Raw genomic sequence first — 16775 nt, forward strand, 5'->3', positions numbered from 1 at the left:
CAGAGCAGTCGGCAACCTCAGCCCCGGCCCCCGGAGAAACCGCCCCAGAACCTGGTTAGGGGAGGGACAGGACTCGGGAGTGGGCGGCCTCCGCCTTCCCTTAGCAGGGATTCTGAAAGCTTGGAACTTAGGAACAACCATATTTCATCATAATTGTTTTTCTTAATATAATAATTATAAAAACATGTTATATATAATTTTTATTTTGTGCACATAAAACCATTCTGAGGCGGCATTTTGGTTTCACTGGACAGCTAAAGGGGGTCTGACCCCCCAAAAATGTTGGGAACCCCTAAAGGGTGCTGTCACCCTATCTAAGTAGGTATAGAATACCACAACCTGCCATCCCATTGCCTAAGCCAGGACATGATTTTTAGGCATATAAAATAGGTATACAAATCAAACATTTACTGATCACAAATCATGATTTTGTGACCCCCACATTCAATTATGAGACCCCATATGAGGTCACGACCCAGTTTGAGGAACTAGGGTCCATACTGTGCCCCTTTAAAAAAGAATGGTTAATTAATGTTATGTTGAATTCTCACCATTACTGAGTATCAAAATTAATGTACCAATTAACCATCATAAAGTCAAAAAATTTAGAAAAAATAATGGTTAGGCTTGTTGGCTGCTGGTAGCATGTGTTATGGCCATCACCTTCAGTATTCTGTGGTAGATCTGTGGCTAGACAGCTATATGAGAGAGCATTTATTAAGCACTTAGGGTGTGCCAGACTCTACTGGTGGGAGTCTGCTGCCGTTGACTCTTAAATCTTCCCTTTTGATTCAGTCACAGGGATATTAATATGTTGGCAACATCCAAGACACATTTCATCTGGTCGTTGGAGAACTTTGCAAAGGCCCTTAAGGGGCCGGGTCTTATTTCGGTCTCGTCTGTGTGTGTATATGAAATCCCTCCCTCCCTCTTCATCACTGTGAAGGCGAGTAGCTTTAAAAAATCCCACAAAGGCAGGGCTGTGTTCTGCTCACATGGGCATGTGTCTGGCCTTCGAGTGTTGACATTTATACCGGAGAAATCTACAGAGTATAAACCAGGGCGGGATTATTTTGTGATTGTACACACACACTATCGCACGGAAAGGAATCCTGAAGGGCAGGAAAATTTGTCCCGATTCGTGTTTCCCATACAGGGGCCTCAGTCCGCTTCCTTCCTACCTGGCCCTGGGTGTGTTCATGGCGTGTACTCCCGCCAGTGAACAGTGAGAATGATTGATAATCACTGCAACGACACTTGGGTAAATCTTGTTCTATGGCCGATTGTGACAGGAAGGCGCACCCGTTGGGGCTAATGGTCTGGAGTTCACTCCCCTTAAAATCCTGCAAATGGTAATAACGAGGGCCCAACAGCCCAGTGGCCTTAGGGGGTGGAAAAGAGCATACATAGTATTGTGGGAAAGACCCTGGATTCAGAATCGGAAGTCGTCACACGTGTCCTCCCAGTTCTGCCTTCCTCCTGCTAAATAGCTGAATTCTAACCTATTCTAATCCCTTTCCTCCTCCTCCCTTCACTTTAACAAGGAACCTGGTGGACTGAAGGTTGGCTTAGAAAAGCACATACTAACATCATCTATGTCCTGTTGTGTCTTTTGTTAAATATCGTCCAATGATTCCAATTACGTTTTAATGTCATCCTGCCTCGCTCCCCAGAGAGCCTCCTGACTCAGGGCTAGCCACTGCTTGAAGAGCTGCCTCCTTTCCAGGTCCATCCCTCTCGGATTTCTTGACTGCTCGAGACCCAACTAAAGGCGGCTCATTGAGATTCTTCCACCTTCCCATCAGCACTTAGTCTGATCCGAAAGGCAGGAATCTCAGGGGCCGCCATCCCTGCCTCCCTCCCCACTTGGGGGGTTCTTTAGCTATTGCTCTGCTCTCCGAGAAAGGGCTCGCCCCTTGTCCCCGAGACCAGATTCCTGGGCGCAGCCTTTAAATATCCGGCCCCAACTACTGCTTCAACACTTGGGGACGTGAGAAGTCGGCCCCCACGTGGGGGATGCTCCAGATTAGGGATCCCGGAAAAGCCAGGCTTAATTGGCACCAACAGGCTGGTCACAAGCTCCCAGAGCCTGTCTTCTTACCTATACAAATAGGCCTTGGAAGAAGTGCTTACTTAAGCTAAAAGTTTTATTCTATTTAAATACATTTATTTATGAGTACTATTTGGGATGCTGACTCTCTGGGTTTGCTATGAGGTCCATGGCTGGTCGTCCTGAAACTTGGAAGGATATAAATGCCCTCATCGGCCTGGGTGACCTTGGACAAATAACTTAGCCCCACGTTGCAGACTGTGTTAATTCGGTCCTGGCACTAAGTCACCATTCCTATAATAGGAAGTAAACTTGAACTTCCGCCCATAAATGACATGGGTTGAAGACCTATTAGAGTGGAGAGGACCTGAATCCAAATTCTGATTGTCACATCCTTGAATGACCTCAGACAAACCATTCGGTACCTCAGTTTCCCCATTTGTGGAAGGTTGGATCGGTTGACTTCTCAAGTTTTTCTAATTCTAGAACCCCAAAGGGAATAGTGGGATGAGACCCGGGGCAGGGACAACTCAGGGACTTCCAAGGTGGGGGCAGAAAGAGCCCTGGATCAGAGGTGATATGAGTCCCGATGGCTGCTAATAGTTTCTGCTTCTAGGGGGCTCTGAAGTGCCTTCTCCTAGACCCCCCAGGGCACCCATAGTCATTTCCTCATCTGGGGGGTTCCAAGAGCGGGTGGGGGGAAAAGAAGCAATGGGGCATCTTGGGAAGACACTGCCACGCCTTGCTTTATTTTCATCAGTTTGATCAGTACAAAAGCAGACAGTGTTTGGTTAATTTTTTTTCTCCGTTTTAATTAACACTTTACAAAGTACAAAATATACTGTCATTTGTTTGGGGACATTAGGTATTTTTTTCCTCTTTCTCTCTCCGTTGTACAGTACGTGAATCTCCAGGATTTTTGTTTCTCTCTACCCAAGACCCCCAAAGAAACGGGAGGACGCAGGAGGAGGGGGAGCCCCGACTACCCCCACTCGTCCACCCGCCAACCTTCCTGTCCATCCCAACCACAAGGCCAAGATGCTCCAGAGTGGCTGATGCTGGTGGTAGAGCCATTGGGTGACTCGGGGATGGTCCTAGCCGAGGGCTCTGGGCTGGCAGGTCTTCGGGAGGGAGGGGGCAGAACACAAGAGAACGGGGGACGGACAGGACAGCAGCTGGAGAGCGGGCAGCTGCCTCCCGTCACTTCAGGGCCCTGAAGCGTTTTGGGGGCAGCGAGCGTGGGAACCCCTCAGACACCAATTCCTAGCCCGGACTTGTTTTGAGGACAACTGTGTCCCTGTGCCAGGTCTATACCCAGAGCGTGGCTCCGGAGCTTTCCACAGGGAGGGATGGAAGCAATTGTGGCTGGTCATGGGGAGGGGGTCCGAGGTGAGGTAAGGAGGCCGACCGGGTCCCTCGATCTGGCCTTCATCCAACTGACATCACAAAGGGCGTCCCCTCTTCCCCAGACCAGAAGCTCCACTATGTCCTCCCCTTGCCCTCTGCCCTCTTACCCGGATGGTGGGAGAAGGGACAGGATGGAAAAGGAAAACACCTCGTTGGACTGAGCTCTCAGAAGGAGCGGAGGTTTGGGGATGGAAGATGGGAGAGGTCCACGTTCCCCACCGGGAGTGGGAGGGGATGGGCTGAGTGGATGGACAGGCACCATAGCTGGAGGAGGGGACAGAGAGCCCCTTCTCTGAGGACTCAAAGCAACTACAGCCCCAAGTCTTTAAAAAAGTGAGGGGGGGGCCTCTGAAAGAGGGATGAGGTAACACGAGCAACCCGGGCTGATGAAGGGACATTCAGCCAGCCCTTTCTCCCACCTTGGACATGAACTTTCTGGCCCCGCTACAGTACTTATTTGGAAAAAACAAACAAAACCAAGTGCATCCTTCACAGAGGTAGAAGGGGTGCACACACACACTCATGGTGTGCAGAGCATCCCGGGGCAGCGGGTGGGCAAGGGGCTCGGGGACTCTGGGGGAGCCCAAGCACGGAGGGATCCCGAGACATCACTGGCCACTCACTCTGGACCTCACTTACGGGGGTCTGTCACTCAACCCTGAATGGAGGTGGTACCTTCCCCCACTCCCACCCCCACCCCCAGCCCTAGCCCTCAGGGAGTAAATCAACAGTCTGGCCACTTGCACAAGGCAAAAGTGTACAAGAGGCCCTTGTCCAACTGCCCAAGACCCAGAGAGCGCCTCCAGCAGGTGCGATCTTGGCTCTTCCTTTTCCAAGAGGATCGGTTTTCCTGCCCTCTGACCAGGGAGTTCTCAGTCCATGTGCCAACCAAGGTATTTTCTGGTAGTCCATGAGGACGAAGCACTGGACCCTTCCAAGTTACCCCACTGCTGTGGAACCATGGCGCACCCCCCCCCCCAATCCCGGACCTCGACCTAGAACCCAGGTCCGGGCCCTCAGGTGTGAGCTCTTACCCCTCCCACTGCTTCTGGCCTGATGGCAAGCCAGAAACAGGCTCCTGGAAGGGGGGAAGCCCAGGGGGCCTGGTCGGGGTTAAGCTGCCATTCACTGCACGCTCCTCCCTCCCCCTTCCCCCCCCGGACTTTCCATCCATCACACATCATGCTCTGACTATGGATACTTGGCTAGAGAGAGACCCCTCGTCCTGGAGCCCGCCTGCCCCGCACTTCCTGGCTCCAGAGGACTCGGGGGCCCCGTCCTCCATGTCTGAGAAGGGCACCCCAAAACACACACGCTTCTAGCCCCCGTTCCCGGGTGCCCCAAAACACACACACGCTTCTAGCCCCCGCTCCCGCCTCACAGAGCTCACCCACATCGCTCTGGGGGGCAGCAACAGAACGTGCTGCGGCCTTGCATCAAATATATATATATATATCTATAAATAGGAAAAGGGTCGAAGGCCACGGCAATGGCTGCCCTCAGTGACATTCCCTGGGAAGATGGAAGGAGAGAGACATTCAATTTGTCTTTTTGTTGTTATTAACTTAAGGATCACTAGGAGGAGACGGGGACGATCCGGACTCGAGACGAGCTTCCGCGTGAGAAGGACCTGAGGTCGAGCAGGGAAAGAGGCAGGCCCAGCCCGCCACGACACAGACAAATGCTCACGTCCACACACAAACCACAGCACGAGACATCACTCTTTCCCTCGGAAAACAACGCCCGTCGCAGAAGCCATTCTGTCCAGGGTCGGGAAAAGGGGGGGGGGGGGGGGAGGAGGGAGAGGGGACTACATTTCAAATGGCTTTCAAACTAGATCCCGGATGGAGCAAGATGGCTTCCAATTCAACATGGCGGCCGTCTCAGAAAGCAAACCAATCAGACGGTGATTCCGGACCATCCCCAACCCCAATCTCTTTTCTGCTCCCGAGCCCCACACACTTTCCGAAAATGCTAATACTTGGAGCTTTAGTATCCTGCAACAATTCCGTGGAGTTAGGAGAAGATCCCTCCCAGGAAGCACCACGTGCTGACCGGCCAGCCCCGTCCCCTCTGGGTTACTCAGAAACACTGTTAGGGCCCGCCGTGAATGGTTCCAACCTCAAGGTAAAGCCGGCCCTTTCCCAGGCACTAATAGTCTTAAACAGGCCACAAAAGGGGTCAACAAGGCCACCTGCTGCGCCCACCTCCTTGCCTCCGGGGCCTTGCTGGGCCCAGCCCCCTCCTCCCTCTCTTGGGCAGCCCAAATGTCTGGGGCTACAGAAGAAGGTGGCGAGGGGAAGGTAGAAGGCCGCGCTCACGAGCTACCTTTTAATTCTTCTCCCTTCCTCAACGAAAGCAGGTGGGAAAGAACGAGAGGGAGATAAGGGTCACCAGGTCCCCAAGGCCCCGGGAGCTCGGTCTGTGCACGGGGGGCTTCCGGGTCCGGCCCTCAGAGAACTGGCCGAGGAGCCCAGGGACAGGAGGGCTGCACGGAAAGGGACACGGTTCAGCTACTTACTGAAGGGGGTATAAAGGACTCGGTAAAACTGAGAGGGACGTTGAAGGCAGCTTAACTTAAGGTTTCACAACTGGGGCGGTCACCTTCTTCCTCCTGGGAGGTCTGCCCCGGGCCAGCCTCCCGTCCCTTCCGGCCTCCTACACGAAGCCTACACGGAGCCAAATGAAGGTGCCAGGTCAGGGTGCCACTGGGGGCCCAAGAGCCTCTTCTAGCTGAGCACTAACCCACTCTCCAGAACCTGCTGTGACGGAGCCTCCAGGGCTAGAACAGGGCCCAGGCCCTCGCTCGACCTCTAACCCGGGACATTTTTCTTCTGCCAGCTCCCAGAGAGAAAGGCACTACCTCCCCTCCCCCCCCCTTTGTGGCCCTTAAAGACTGTTCCATCCACTTCTTCCCGGCAGGACCCGAGGACACGGCTCCACGCGGAAGCCGCCACCGAGAGTCCCCTTAGCTGAGGCGTGAATCAAGAATAAGCAGCCCAGCCCATGTTGGTCACTGGTTTTCCCACAGCTCGGAGCCTTTCCCAGCCTGTTCTGGGGCCGCTCCCCTCTGCCCCACTGAGATGAGGAAGGGGAATGAATGTGACCGAGCCCTCAGGGATGATTCAGGGAAGGACTCGGGGGGGGGGGGGGTGCCCGTGGGAGGCCAGAGTTCAGCTCCCTGCAGGACTCGGGGTGATGAGACAATGGGTCCCGGACGGCGCCGGGTCCCGTGGAGCGGAGTGACGGGAGAAGCTAAGGAGGTAGAAATGTGTGCGGCCCCAAAAGGGACGGTTATTTTGAGGGTGGGATGCTTTGGGGACGGGGGAGTGGGAAGGGGGCAGAGGGAGGGGGCGAGACTCCGCCCACCATCATGAGAGACGCTGCCCACCGCCAGTCCATCCCCGGCCTGGTCTCCTCATCTTCCTCGCTCCGAACCCCCGGAGCCGATGGGGGCAGCCAGGCAGACACCGTCTCTGACCGTCGGGAGGGCAAGAGGAAGAAGGCCCTTGTCCACGTCCCCCTCCCTCTTCCAGTCTGGGCCGGGCAGGACTCCACAGTGGGGCTTTCTCCACGCGGTCCGGGCCGCCCGGCCCACCGACCCTCCTCTCCCTGGGCCAGCTTTGAATCGGCCGGGGTCATCGGCGAGAGCGAGTCCTATTCAGAGACTGCCCTTGGAGGGGCCGGCCAAGAGGAGGAGGAGGGAGAGGACTGAGCAGAAACGGGGCCCCCCCCGAGCACTACCACAAGCAGGAGCCCCCTCCCCATGGAGCGGGCGGGATCTGGGCTCAGCGCGCCCCGGAGAGGAGGCAGCAGACAAGGGCACTAACTCACATCTTGTCTGAAAGAACAACGAAGGTCAAACTACTTAGAAGCTACGGGTTCATACACACTCACGACCCCCCTCCCCCCAAAACAACCCCAAACCACAGCACCCTTTTCCAAGCAGGCAAAATGAAGCGCCCACTGTCTCCTGGGACCCCTGAGGGGCGGGGGGAGCCTCGGTTCAGCACCTGCCCGACCCAGAGACGGGAAGCGATGGCCGCCGGACCGTCCCCTGACTCAGCCCACCAAGGGTATCCTTTCCTGAAAAGTTCTAGTCTAACAACAAGAAGAATATTAAAAAGGAAAACGGAGGAAAACCTGTCCCTAGGTCTGTTACCAAGAGCGATTCTTGGTGGGGAAAAAGGGAAGGAGAGCCCGCCCTGTTCCCAGATGTAAGGGAAAATCCTATTCCACACCAGAGCTAGGGTGACCACTACCGGAGGCCGAAGCGGGGGACCCCCAACCCGGCAGGGGCGGCTACATCACTACGAAACCCCCGTGAGTGCCCCTCCCCGCCCCCCTCCAAACAAGCCCACCAGGCTCAGGGGCCCCATCGAGACCGACCGGGAGGGAGAGGGCGGGGCGGCGAGCCCAGTGGCTACGAGACAAAATAGACAAGGTCAGAGAGAGGCTCGAGGGCCGACTGACCCCAGGCGAACTGTGGCTGCTGGTTGTTTGACATCAGGTTTGAAAAATCCGAACGGCTTATCTAAATAGTTGTATTGCCCATATATTTGAATTAAAAATAGAAGGTGACTGTGTGGGTGCGAAATTCTGCCGCACGTGCCGGCACGCGGACCAGGGGGCGGGCGTCAGGCGGGCCGGACACCCAGGAGCCTCCGCCGCCGGGATGTGTCCGGAGCGCGCGTCCGCACTCACACACTCACGGTATATATTAACATATATATATATTGCTCAGGTATATACGCTATTTACAGCATATATATATATATATTTATATATCTCTATCAACATAAAACACAGGTATTTATATGTGTGTCCGTCGGGGGAACACGACGCGTTCTGAGGGTTTGGACAGAGGGGCACGCAGAGGGGAGAAACACGGGGGGGAAGTCAAAGGAAGAGGCAAAAGGGAGAGCGTGGGGGTCGACAGGCGTCCGAGGGGCCACGGAGCCCTCATTTCCCTGCCCCCTGCCCCTCTGGGGACCAGCAAGGACTCGACAACTTTTGGTTATTTCAGAGTTTTGTGCAAAATCAAAGATGCTAATTTTCGAAGGGGGTGGGGAGGCTTCTGGGAGAAGACAAGTCGAAATGGATCCCGCCGTGTATCTCGTGCCCTCGTCCTCCCCCCGCGCCATTCTCCTCTCCACCCCTTGCAAACAGCAGCAGGTTCAGGAAGAGAACGGGGGTGGGAGGAGACGGCTCAGTGGCCCCTCTCTGTCCTCAACCCCCTGGGGAGAAGCTCATCAGGGAAAAAGGGTCTTCGCCATGTTTCTGAGAAGCAGTGCAGCTTGGCTGACCTTGGCAAGAAGGGCATAAGGGAAGGGGCCGCGGGGGCGGGGGCCCTGCTCTAGGGCCCCTCTGGGGGTCGGTGTGGGCTGCTTCCTCCCACTTCTGGATGGAAGCCAGAGCAGAAAGTCCACATCCCTGACATGATGATACGCCCGAGAGGAAAGGGGGCTCGGGGGTCCCGAGTCGGCCGAAATCCGCCTCCCCCACCTTCCCCAGCCTTCTCTTTGGTGTCCTGGGAGCACGTGGCCAAGCCGAGCACGCCGACCCCAGACATTTGGACGCGTGAGTTTGAGGGGGACGGAAGGCGGACGGGAGAGATGGGGGCTCCCTCTCCCCCACGCACGCCAGCAAATCAACTTCACTAAAACAGCCTGAGTGCAAAAACACTTTAAATAAGAAACTAAAACAAAGTTCTCCTTTTCTCTTTCTATTAAGGCTCATTAAAGTGGCCTCGGAGTTCAAGTAATTGCTTGATGAATGCCACGTAGTCTGGGCCAGGGAGACGGGCAGAAGGTGGCAGGGGCCGAGAGGGAAGCGGATGGCCACGGGGAGGCTTCTCGCCTTCCCCTAAGAGCCGGGGCTACGGCTGGGGGAGGGGAGGGACAGGGCCGGCCTGGAGGGGCCACTGGGGGGCAGAGAGACTTGCTGGCTGTTGCCTTGTGCCCAAGGGGTCTCAGAGACACCCTCCTCCCAAGGATGGACAAATGCTTTTTTGGGGGGTAGGGGGCAGAGCCTGAGAGCCACCGGGCCTCCTGCACCCGGGGGGGGGGGGGGGAGGGGGAGGCATCGTCTTACAGGTGGAAGCCGCTCAAGGGGGTACCGAGGAGGCAGGAAGCGAAGGTCCTTTGGGGGCACTGGAGAAGGGGGGAGGGGCTGCAGGGAAGGGAGGGGTGGGCCACAGGGTCCAATATGGGAAGTTCCGGGAGCAGGCCGAGGGCGGGCGACGGACCGACGATCTCTGACCCTCCCAAGCAGGCGGAGCCTCTGTGGTCAGGGGCCGGCCGAGGTCGGGGGGAATGGGGGGTGTGGACCATCCTCAGGCTGTGGCCTGGGTCAGCCTTCATGCTACTTAATGTGAAGAAAGGCCCGTCTGGCGAGCTACAGATGGCTCCGGGAGGACCAAGGCTGCTGGGCCGGCACTCCCAAGTACCTTTGGCTGTGGGGCAGGACACAGGGATGGGGGAGGCGATTTCTCGGAGGGTCTCGGGGAAGACCCTCAGCCCACGTGACCCAGCAACAGCAGCAGGCCAAAGGGAATGGGAGGGAAAAATTAAAATCCCCCGATGGAGGGTCCTTGGTGAGCACCCCCCACTCCGGCCCCCGGAGAGCTCAGAAGGAAGCTCTGGGGGTTAGAATCCAGGCAAAGCTGCGAGCACGGACAGAGCTACACTTCCTTCTGGCCTGGGAAGCCTGCCCCCTCCCACCCCGTCCCTCCCCGACACACCTTCAGGCTAGCAGGGGATCCCCGGGCTCCGCCTCCTTCCAAAGACTTGGAGAGGCCGATGGGGTGCCCCCAACCCCCCAGTCCCAGCTGGACCGCCTTGGGAGTGACCTGGTGGAGTCCAAGGAAGAGGGATGGGGAGTGTGAAAGGAGGAGGAAACCAGAAGATCCGAGCCCGGGGCTTCCTCCCCCCGAGACCCCCCAAAACCGAGAGCTGGGCTGGGCGAGAGCAATCCGAGGCCCGCAGAGCCGGCCTGACGCCAGCCTTAGGAGCGAATGAACCCTCCCTCCTCCAACTACCGTCCCTGGCCAAGCGCGGCCTCTCACAAGATGGTGACTTCCGCCTCCGCTGAGGAGAGGGGGGGACGGCCGGGCGCTGGCAGACCGCCCCCCGCAGCTTTGCCCCGCCGTCCTTGAGTTCCAGAGGCCAGGAGGCCACGGGGGTCCACCCAGACACACCAGAAGCCTTCTCTTCAGGCCGGCCCTCGGCCCTCGGCGCCCACGGCCCCAGGGGCCCTTCCTTGCTGGCTCTGTCCGTGGTGGTCGTGACAGACCATTTTCTGGTTTAAGAAATACTGTCAGAAGAATGCTGGGGGTTGAGGGCAGGGGAGGAAGGCGGGGAAGGGATGCACAGGGAGGCCGGGAGGGAAAGCGGGAAAGCAGGGGAGCTTCTAATGCTTCTCGGCCTGACTGACTTTCAAGGCATTGATGACGCCCTTGATGTTTTCTTCGGGTACCTGTGGGGGCAGGGGAAACAGTGAGCGCCTCGGGAGTCCCCGCCCGTCCCCCCGCGCCCCATCGCCCACCCAGCTGGTCGGGGACTCACCAATGCGTGGTCAAACTTAAAAGTACTGATGTAGTAGGCAGGGATGTCGGCGGCTGCCAACGGCTCCGAGATCTGCGCGACGATCCCACATTCATCTAAGAGCACAAAAGCCCGTCTGAGCCTCCCATGCTCCCCTTCCCAGCGGATCTGTCCCCAACTCCTGCCTGGCCAGACAAGTCAGCTGCCCCCCAAACAGGCCCCCTCGGTGTGCTGGCCACGGGGGCCACGACTCAGGGTCAGGGGCCGGAAAGCCCTGTTTAAAAGCTATGTTATCATCACCACCATCATCATCATCCAGAGATGAGGAAGAACACTGAGATCTGAGGTCCCAGAGCCGTCCCTCTGTCCTGGGAAGGCACCCCTGCCTTCCAGAATCCTCTCTCCTCACGGTCCAGCTCTGATCGTTTGTCCTTTGTTCATGATACCCATTTTACAGATGAGAACACTAGGGCTGGCCCGGCCCTCGGGAAGCCCGACAGGGGCTTGGAGCTGCTCACCAAAGCCGAGGGGCTGTCCTCCAATTCTCACCATCTTCCAGAGCTCTCCGGACGCGCTCGTGAACAGCAGATTATTTGGGAACCTTAGAAAGGGACATGAAAGGCCTCCGTTAGCCAAAATGGCCTCCCATATGGCTGGGACTTCTCCCCCAGGCCCCCTCTCCCTGACCCCCAGACCACCTGCTTTGGCCCAAGGAGAGTGGACAAGGACCGTACAGAGCCGGCGTCCATCTCTGCTTTCCTCAGTGACTTCAGTGCTTCAAATCTGCCTCTGATGCCATTCAAACTCCAGATGGGAAAATGGGAGGGCGGGGCTGGTGGCCAAGGTTTCTCCCTCCCCCGCCGAGCCCCACAGAGGAAGGAGACGCGGGGACCGGGCCCCCCCGCCTCTCGGACTCGGGTCCCTTCTCTGTACAGGCAGGAGACTGGAGGCGAGAGCTCCGAGTCTGGGACGTTGGGCGCTGTCAGAGACACTGGTCCTCGCCTGCTTTTGGCCCAACCAGGCCCCTTGCGCCCGACCAAGCCCTGAGGCTCCAGCCTGGGTTCCCCTGCTCTCTCCCAGCCCGGGAGGCTCCCCGGCCCAAGGGATAAGGACGCGCGGTAGCGGTGCCCGAGCCCTCACCTCTGCTGGGTCTGCACGTCCATCACCAAGGAGATGTAGCCCTCGATCAAGGAGAAGGAGAAGAAGCGGATGTGGCCGCAGTCCTCGCTGCTGACCACAGCCTCCTTCACTCTGCGGACACAGGGGAGAGAGGCTGAGCAACGCGGGCGGACACCGAAGGCCCTCCCCAAGATAAAAAGGCAAAGGCGTGAAAGTGACAGGGAGGAAACGAGACCCAGCTGGGCGTTTGATCCTCGGTCCAGATTCTGCACTTCCCATCTCTGAGACTCAAATCGCTTATCTATAAAATGGGCTCCTGCCTTTTGGCACGTATGTTAATTTTATTTTCTCATGCCGTTCAATATTTGGATGGAATTCTGATGGCCGGCCCCTGTTCTCCATCCCTCGGGCTTGGAAAGTTGTTCAGAGTACTGGGTGTGAGGTGCACGGAGCCAGTGGTAAGACCTGAATCCGGCTCTTCCAGGCCCTTGGGGACCTGAGACCAGCTCTCTATTCCCTCAACAGCTTCCTCCCAAGAAACTAGCTTTTATTTTCTTACATTTAATATTCTGCGGGCTACCACAGAGGAATGAAAATAAAATCTAAAAATATTGTGCAACATAACATATCACGCTACATAATCATATAATAAGCACACATAAATATTAATGTTTGATACAATTGTGCATATATTAATTATATATTACAGAATAATATGGTGTATATTTAATGATCAATTTGTCACGGATTTTTGTAACCGTGTTGGTATGAAGCACTCCGCTCTAGGCTCTGGGAAATAATTTTTGGACCAACTCCACTATGAAAGGATTAATGGGGTGACCGCCATCCCGGTCCCACCTGATTTGGATTTTTTTCCCCCTGCTAGCTACTTTTATTTTGAGAGCTTTTTATATTTTCATAATAATAATCCTAATTAGGAGGAAATAGAATAGTCCCGTAGATAGAGCCAGTTTCTGAATCAGGAAAACCTGCCTGGCTTCGAGTCTGGATTGACACATAGAGGAGTCATGCAAATTACTTAATCTTCCCAGGATGCTCTCAGCCCAGTGAAAACAGGGGCCGCTACAAAACTCCATAAAAGGATGCTTGAGGACGGCATCTCGACTCAGGAAACCACATATGAACATGATGTCTCGTTCTGTTTTTATTTTGTTAAATATTTCCCAGTTACATTTTCATTTGGTTTGGGGCCATTTGGGATTCACTCGTTGGAGTGCAATGGAGGCCTGACATCCCTGTCTAACACTGTGAGTATTAAGTCAGATGTTGAGCTATCCCGGGGAAGGGAATTTCCTCACTTGGGAGATCCTGAAACCAGTTTGGGACCAAAAGTCCAATCCATAGAACCAAACAAGTCCCCAAACTATTATCTTGTTTTCTAAATAGTATTTGATTTTTCCAAATACATGGAAAGATAGTTTTCCACATTCATTTTTGCAAAACTTTGGGTTCCCCAATTTTTTTCCCAACCTTTCTTCTCGCCCCCTTCTCCAAGTAGCAAGCAATGATATAGGTTAAATATGTACCATTCTTTTACTCATATTTCCGTATTTGCCATGTTGTACAAGAAAAATCAGATGAAAAGGGGGAAAAATTGAGAAAGAAAAAAAAAGAAGCAAACAAACAACATAAAAAAAAGATGAATATATTATGCGGTGATCCACATTCAGTCTCCATGTCTCAGCCATTCAGTAAGCCGATAAACTTTGGGATGGAAAATGCCATCCATATTCAAAGAGAAAACTATAGAGACTGGATTTGGATCCAAGCAGACTATTTTCAATGTTTTTTTCTTTTCTTGTGTTTTTTACCCCTTTTGTTCTGATTTTTTTTCCCATGTGAAAAATTAAAAATGGATGTATACATATAATGGTATCTGTTTTCTTGCTACTATGGGGAGGGAGAATAAATGGGAACTCAAAATCTTACAAAAATGAATGTTGAAAACATTTTTACATGTAATTGGAAAATGAATATACTATTAAAATTTTACTATATACTACAGTATATACTATATATATAAATATATACATACTATGCTGTATTATATATACTATATAAAACATATCATAAAACTATACTAAAATACCACTAAAATTATTAAAATAAAACAACAACAGAAAGAATGTCAATGTGACAAGCAAAATCTCACAAAATTTACATTTTGCTTAAGGAGCACCTACTATGCGCTAGCATTTTTATCCACCGGCAGAATGATTCATGCCACTTAAACTTATTAAGTTGAATTGTTTCTCCAGCAGCCCCTTTGGGGGTCTCTTGGCAGAGGCCCTGCCCGGCTTGCCATTTCCCTCTCCAGCTGACTTTGGAGGAGAGCCTGCCCAGGGTCACCAGGCTGCTAAGTGTCTGAGGCTGGGTCTGAACTCATGAAGATGATGAGCCCTAGGGATTCCCAGCCCAGTGTGCCCGTGCACTTTGGCGCCCCCTAGCGGCACCACTTAGGCCTCTTCCCAGAGTCCCCAGCGGGAGCGGCCTTCTTTCTCCCTCTGGGGTCAGAACGTACCCATTGGAGTAAAACATGACGTCCATCAGGAGGGTGGCCACGGTGGGGAGCGTGTCGGGGTCCAGGCTGGTGACACAGAACATGTTACTGGGGCTGGAGAGAGGGTGAATGACGGGCCTCTGAACTGCGAGAGACAGAAAAGATAAGACGATTGATAAATTGGACATTAAAGCCCTCCCCCGTCGCCCCCCAATGAGGGACCCTCGAGACTGGTGGGGGAGACCCCCACTAAGTATGAGAGTGTGGACCAGGCCAAGGCTGGCCTCTCCTCCCCCACCGCCGCTCTTACCCATCTTGGGCTTCACGAAGCCATTGGTAACGCCCAGGTTGTCGGCTGCCACCGTCTCCCCGTTGACCACCCGAAGTATGGTGAACTCGGCCGCCAAGGTGTGTGTGACAAAGGGCAGGTCCCGCTCACGCACCTGCAGGGCACAGGGGAGAGGGGAGGATTGGGGGACAGTCAGGGAACCGAGTGGAAGGGGACTCAGCACCCTCCCCGTGTAACACTCCCTCAGCTTCTCGCCCGCTCCCGACAATCTTGTTTGTGAATTCAGACAGTAGAGAGTGGGAAAGGCTCAGTTCCTCCTTCCCTGGGCTTCTCCCCAAAGCCCCTGCTCCCAGCAAGGAGAGTCGAGAGGGAAGAAGCCGGAGGATTCCCCAGTGCCAGGCTGTGGGCAAAGGGAAGGCAGGTGGTGAAACCAGCTTAAATCGGCCTTCCACAAACTTTGTATTGTTTCTATCCAAATTCTGTTCGGCAGATAGGGCGGCAAATAAAATGGCCACCCAGGCTCTGGCTTTGTTTTAAAAGGGGGGGTGGGGGGTAGAAAATGAGAATTAATTTTAGGTGGCAGAAAAAGACCCAGAAAAAAGAAGGGATTGTCGACGGGGAGAGGAAGGTTGGAAAATGATCTCAAAGGGGCTGGAATCAGTTTTTTAAAAAATCACCAAATCCTAGCCCAGTGTGGCTTGCAATGTCCCGAATGTGCATCTCACCAAGATGAAGTCGGTCTGATAGGTAGAAAGCATGAAGACAGAGATGTTCTGGTCGGCCAGCGGGGCGATGACGGACTTGGCGATCTTGGTCACCCCGATGGGCTGGGAGCTGGAGAAGCTCCCCCCGCCGGACACCACGTTCAAGGCCAGCCACGTGGCGTCGGCCACGCTAAGTTGCTCCGAGGAGGGCAGCTCTGTAAGGAAGAGAGGACAGGACTGTAAGTGGCGGGGGCTGGTCCTGGGAGATGTGACCCGTCCCAAGGCCGGTCTCCTACGACCTCGTTCCTCCCATGACCTACTCCTCCATTTCACCTTGGTCACCAAGATGGTCGCTCCCCTCCTTGACCGTGCCAACATCCATGGGTTCTGAGCCTTCCACATTCACCATGGGTCACAGTCTGCTGTCAGTCCAGGTCCCTTCCTCCTGCCCTTGGGCCCCATTTCTTCCCTCCCATCACAAAACCCTGCCGGTTTTGTACTGTACTCTACATGCATGTTGTGGACTGGAGAAAGTCTCTTACCAAGAGATTCAACCTCCCAGCAGCTGTCTCTACCTGACTGGGTTATTTACCCACTCTCCACTACAGCTATTCCAGACCTTCTCCTCAAGCCTCCCTTGGTATCCCCTCCTGTCCCTTATTTTCTCCTTGTACTTCATAGGAAAAAAAAAGACTTTTGACTGGGAGCCTTCGTTCCCCCTCTTCCTCATGTGTGACCACTCAGACACTTCCCATCAACCAATATTTATAAGTTCCTACTATGTGCCAGGCCCTTAGACAAACAACAGCAGTTCCTTATCTCAAGGAGCTACATTCTATTAATCCACCAACCAATATGTGTAAGGTCCTACTATGTGCCAGGCCTTTTGACAAACAACATCAGTTCCTGAGCTCGAGGAACTTACATTCTATCAATATTTGTTAAGTTCCTACTATGTGCCAGGCCCTTTGACAAAAATCAATTCCTAATCTCAAAGAGTTTACATTCTATTAATTCAATTCAGTGACCAAAGATGAACTAGAGACCATTACCAATCACAAAATAGAAAATTTTGATTATATCAAATTAAAAAGCCTTTGTACAAACAGAACGAATGCAAACAAGATTAGTAGGGAAGTAA

At 54.1% G+C, this 16775-nt stretch overlaps 1 protein-coding gene across 2 annotated transcripts in view; it reads right to left on the bottom strand.

Moving 5' to 3' along the window:
* Positions 1–2771: 2771 nt before the first annotated feature.
* CASTOR2 (cytosolic arginine sensor for mTORC1 subunit 2) overlaps positions 2772–16775 on the bottom strand; it is a 73379-nt gene continuing 59375 nt past the window's right edge. For both annotated transcript variants that reach the window (XM_051991993.1, XM_051991994.1), the window contains 7 exons: positions 15656–15849; positions 14952–15084; positions 14663–14786; positions 12142–12252; positions 11520–11602; positions 11023–11117; positions 2772–10933 (listed from right to left, as the gene is read on the bottom strand). In XM_051991993.1, the coding sequence (XP_051847953.1) occupies positions 10868–10933; positions 11023–11117; positions 11520–11602; positions 12142–12252; positions 14663–14786; positions 14952–15084; positions 15656–15849 (806 nt within the window). In that variant the 3' untranslated portion in view covers positions 2772–10867. The remainder of the gene's footprint in view (positions 10934–11022; positions 11118–11519; positions 11603–12141; positions 12253–14662; positions 14787–14951; positions 15085–15655; positions 15850–16775) is intronic.

This window comes from Antechinus flavipes, chromosome 4 (genome assembly GCF_016432865.1).
Source record: "Antechinus flavipes isolate AdamAnt ecotype Samford, QLD, Australia chromosome 4, AdamAnt_v2, whole genome shotgun sequence".
NCBI lineage: Eukaryota > Metazoa > Chordata > Mammalia > Dasyuromorphia > Dasyuridae > Antechinus > Antechinus flavipes.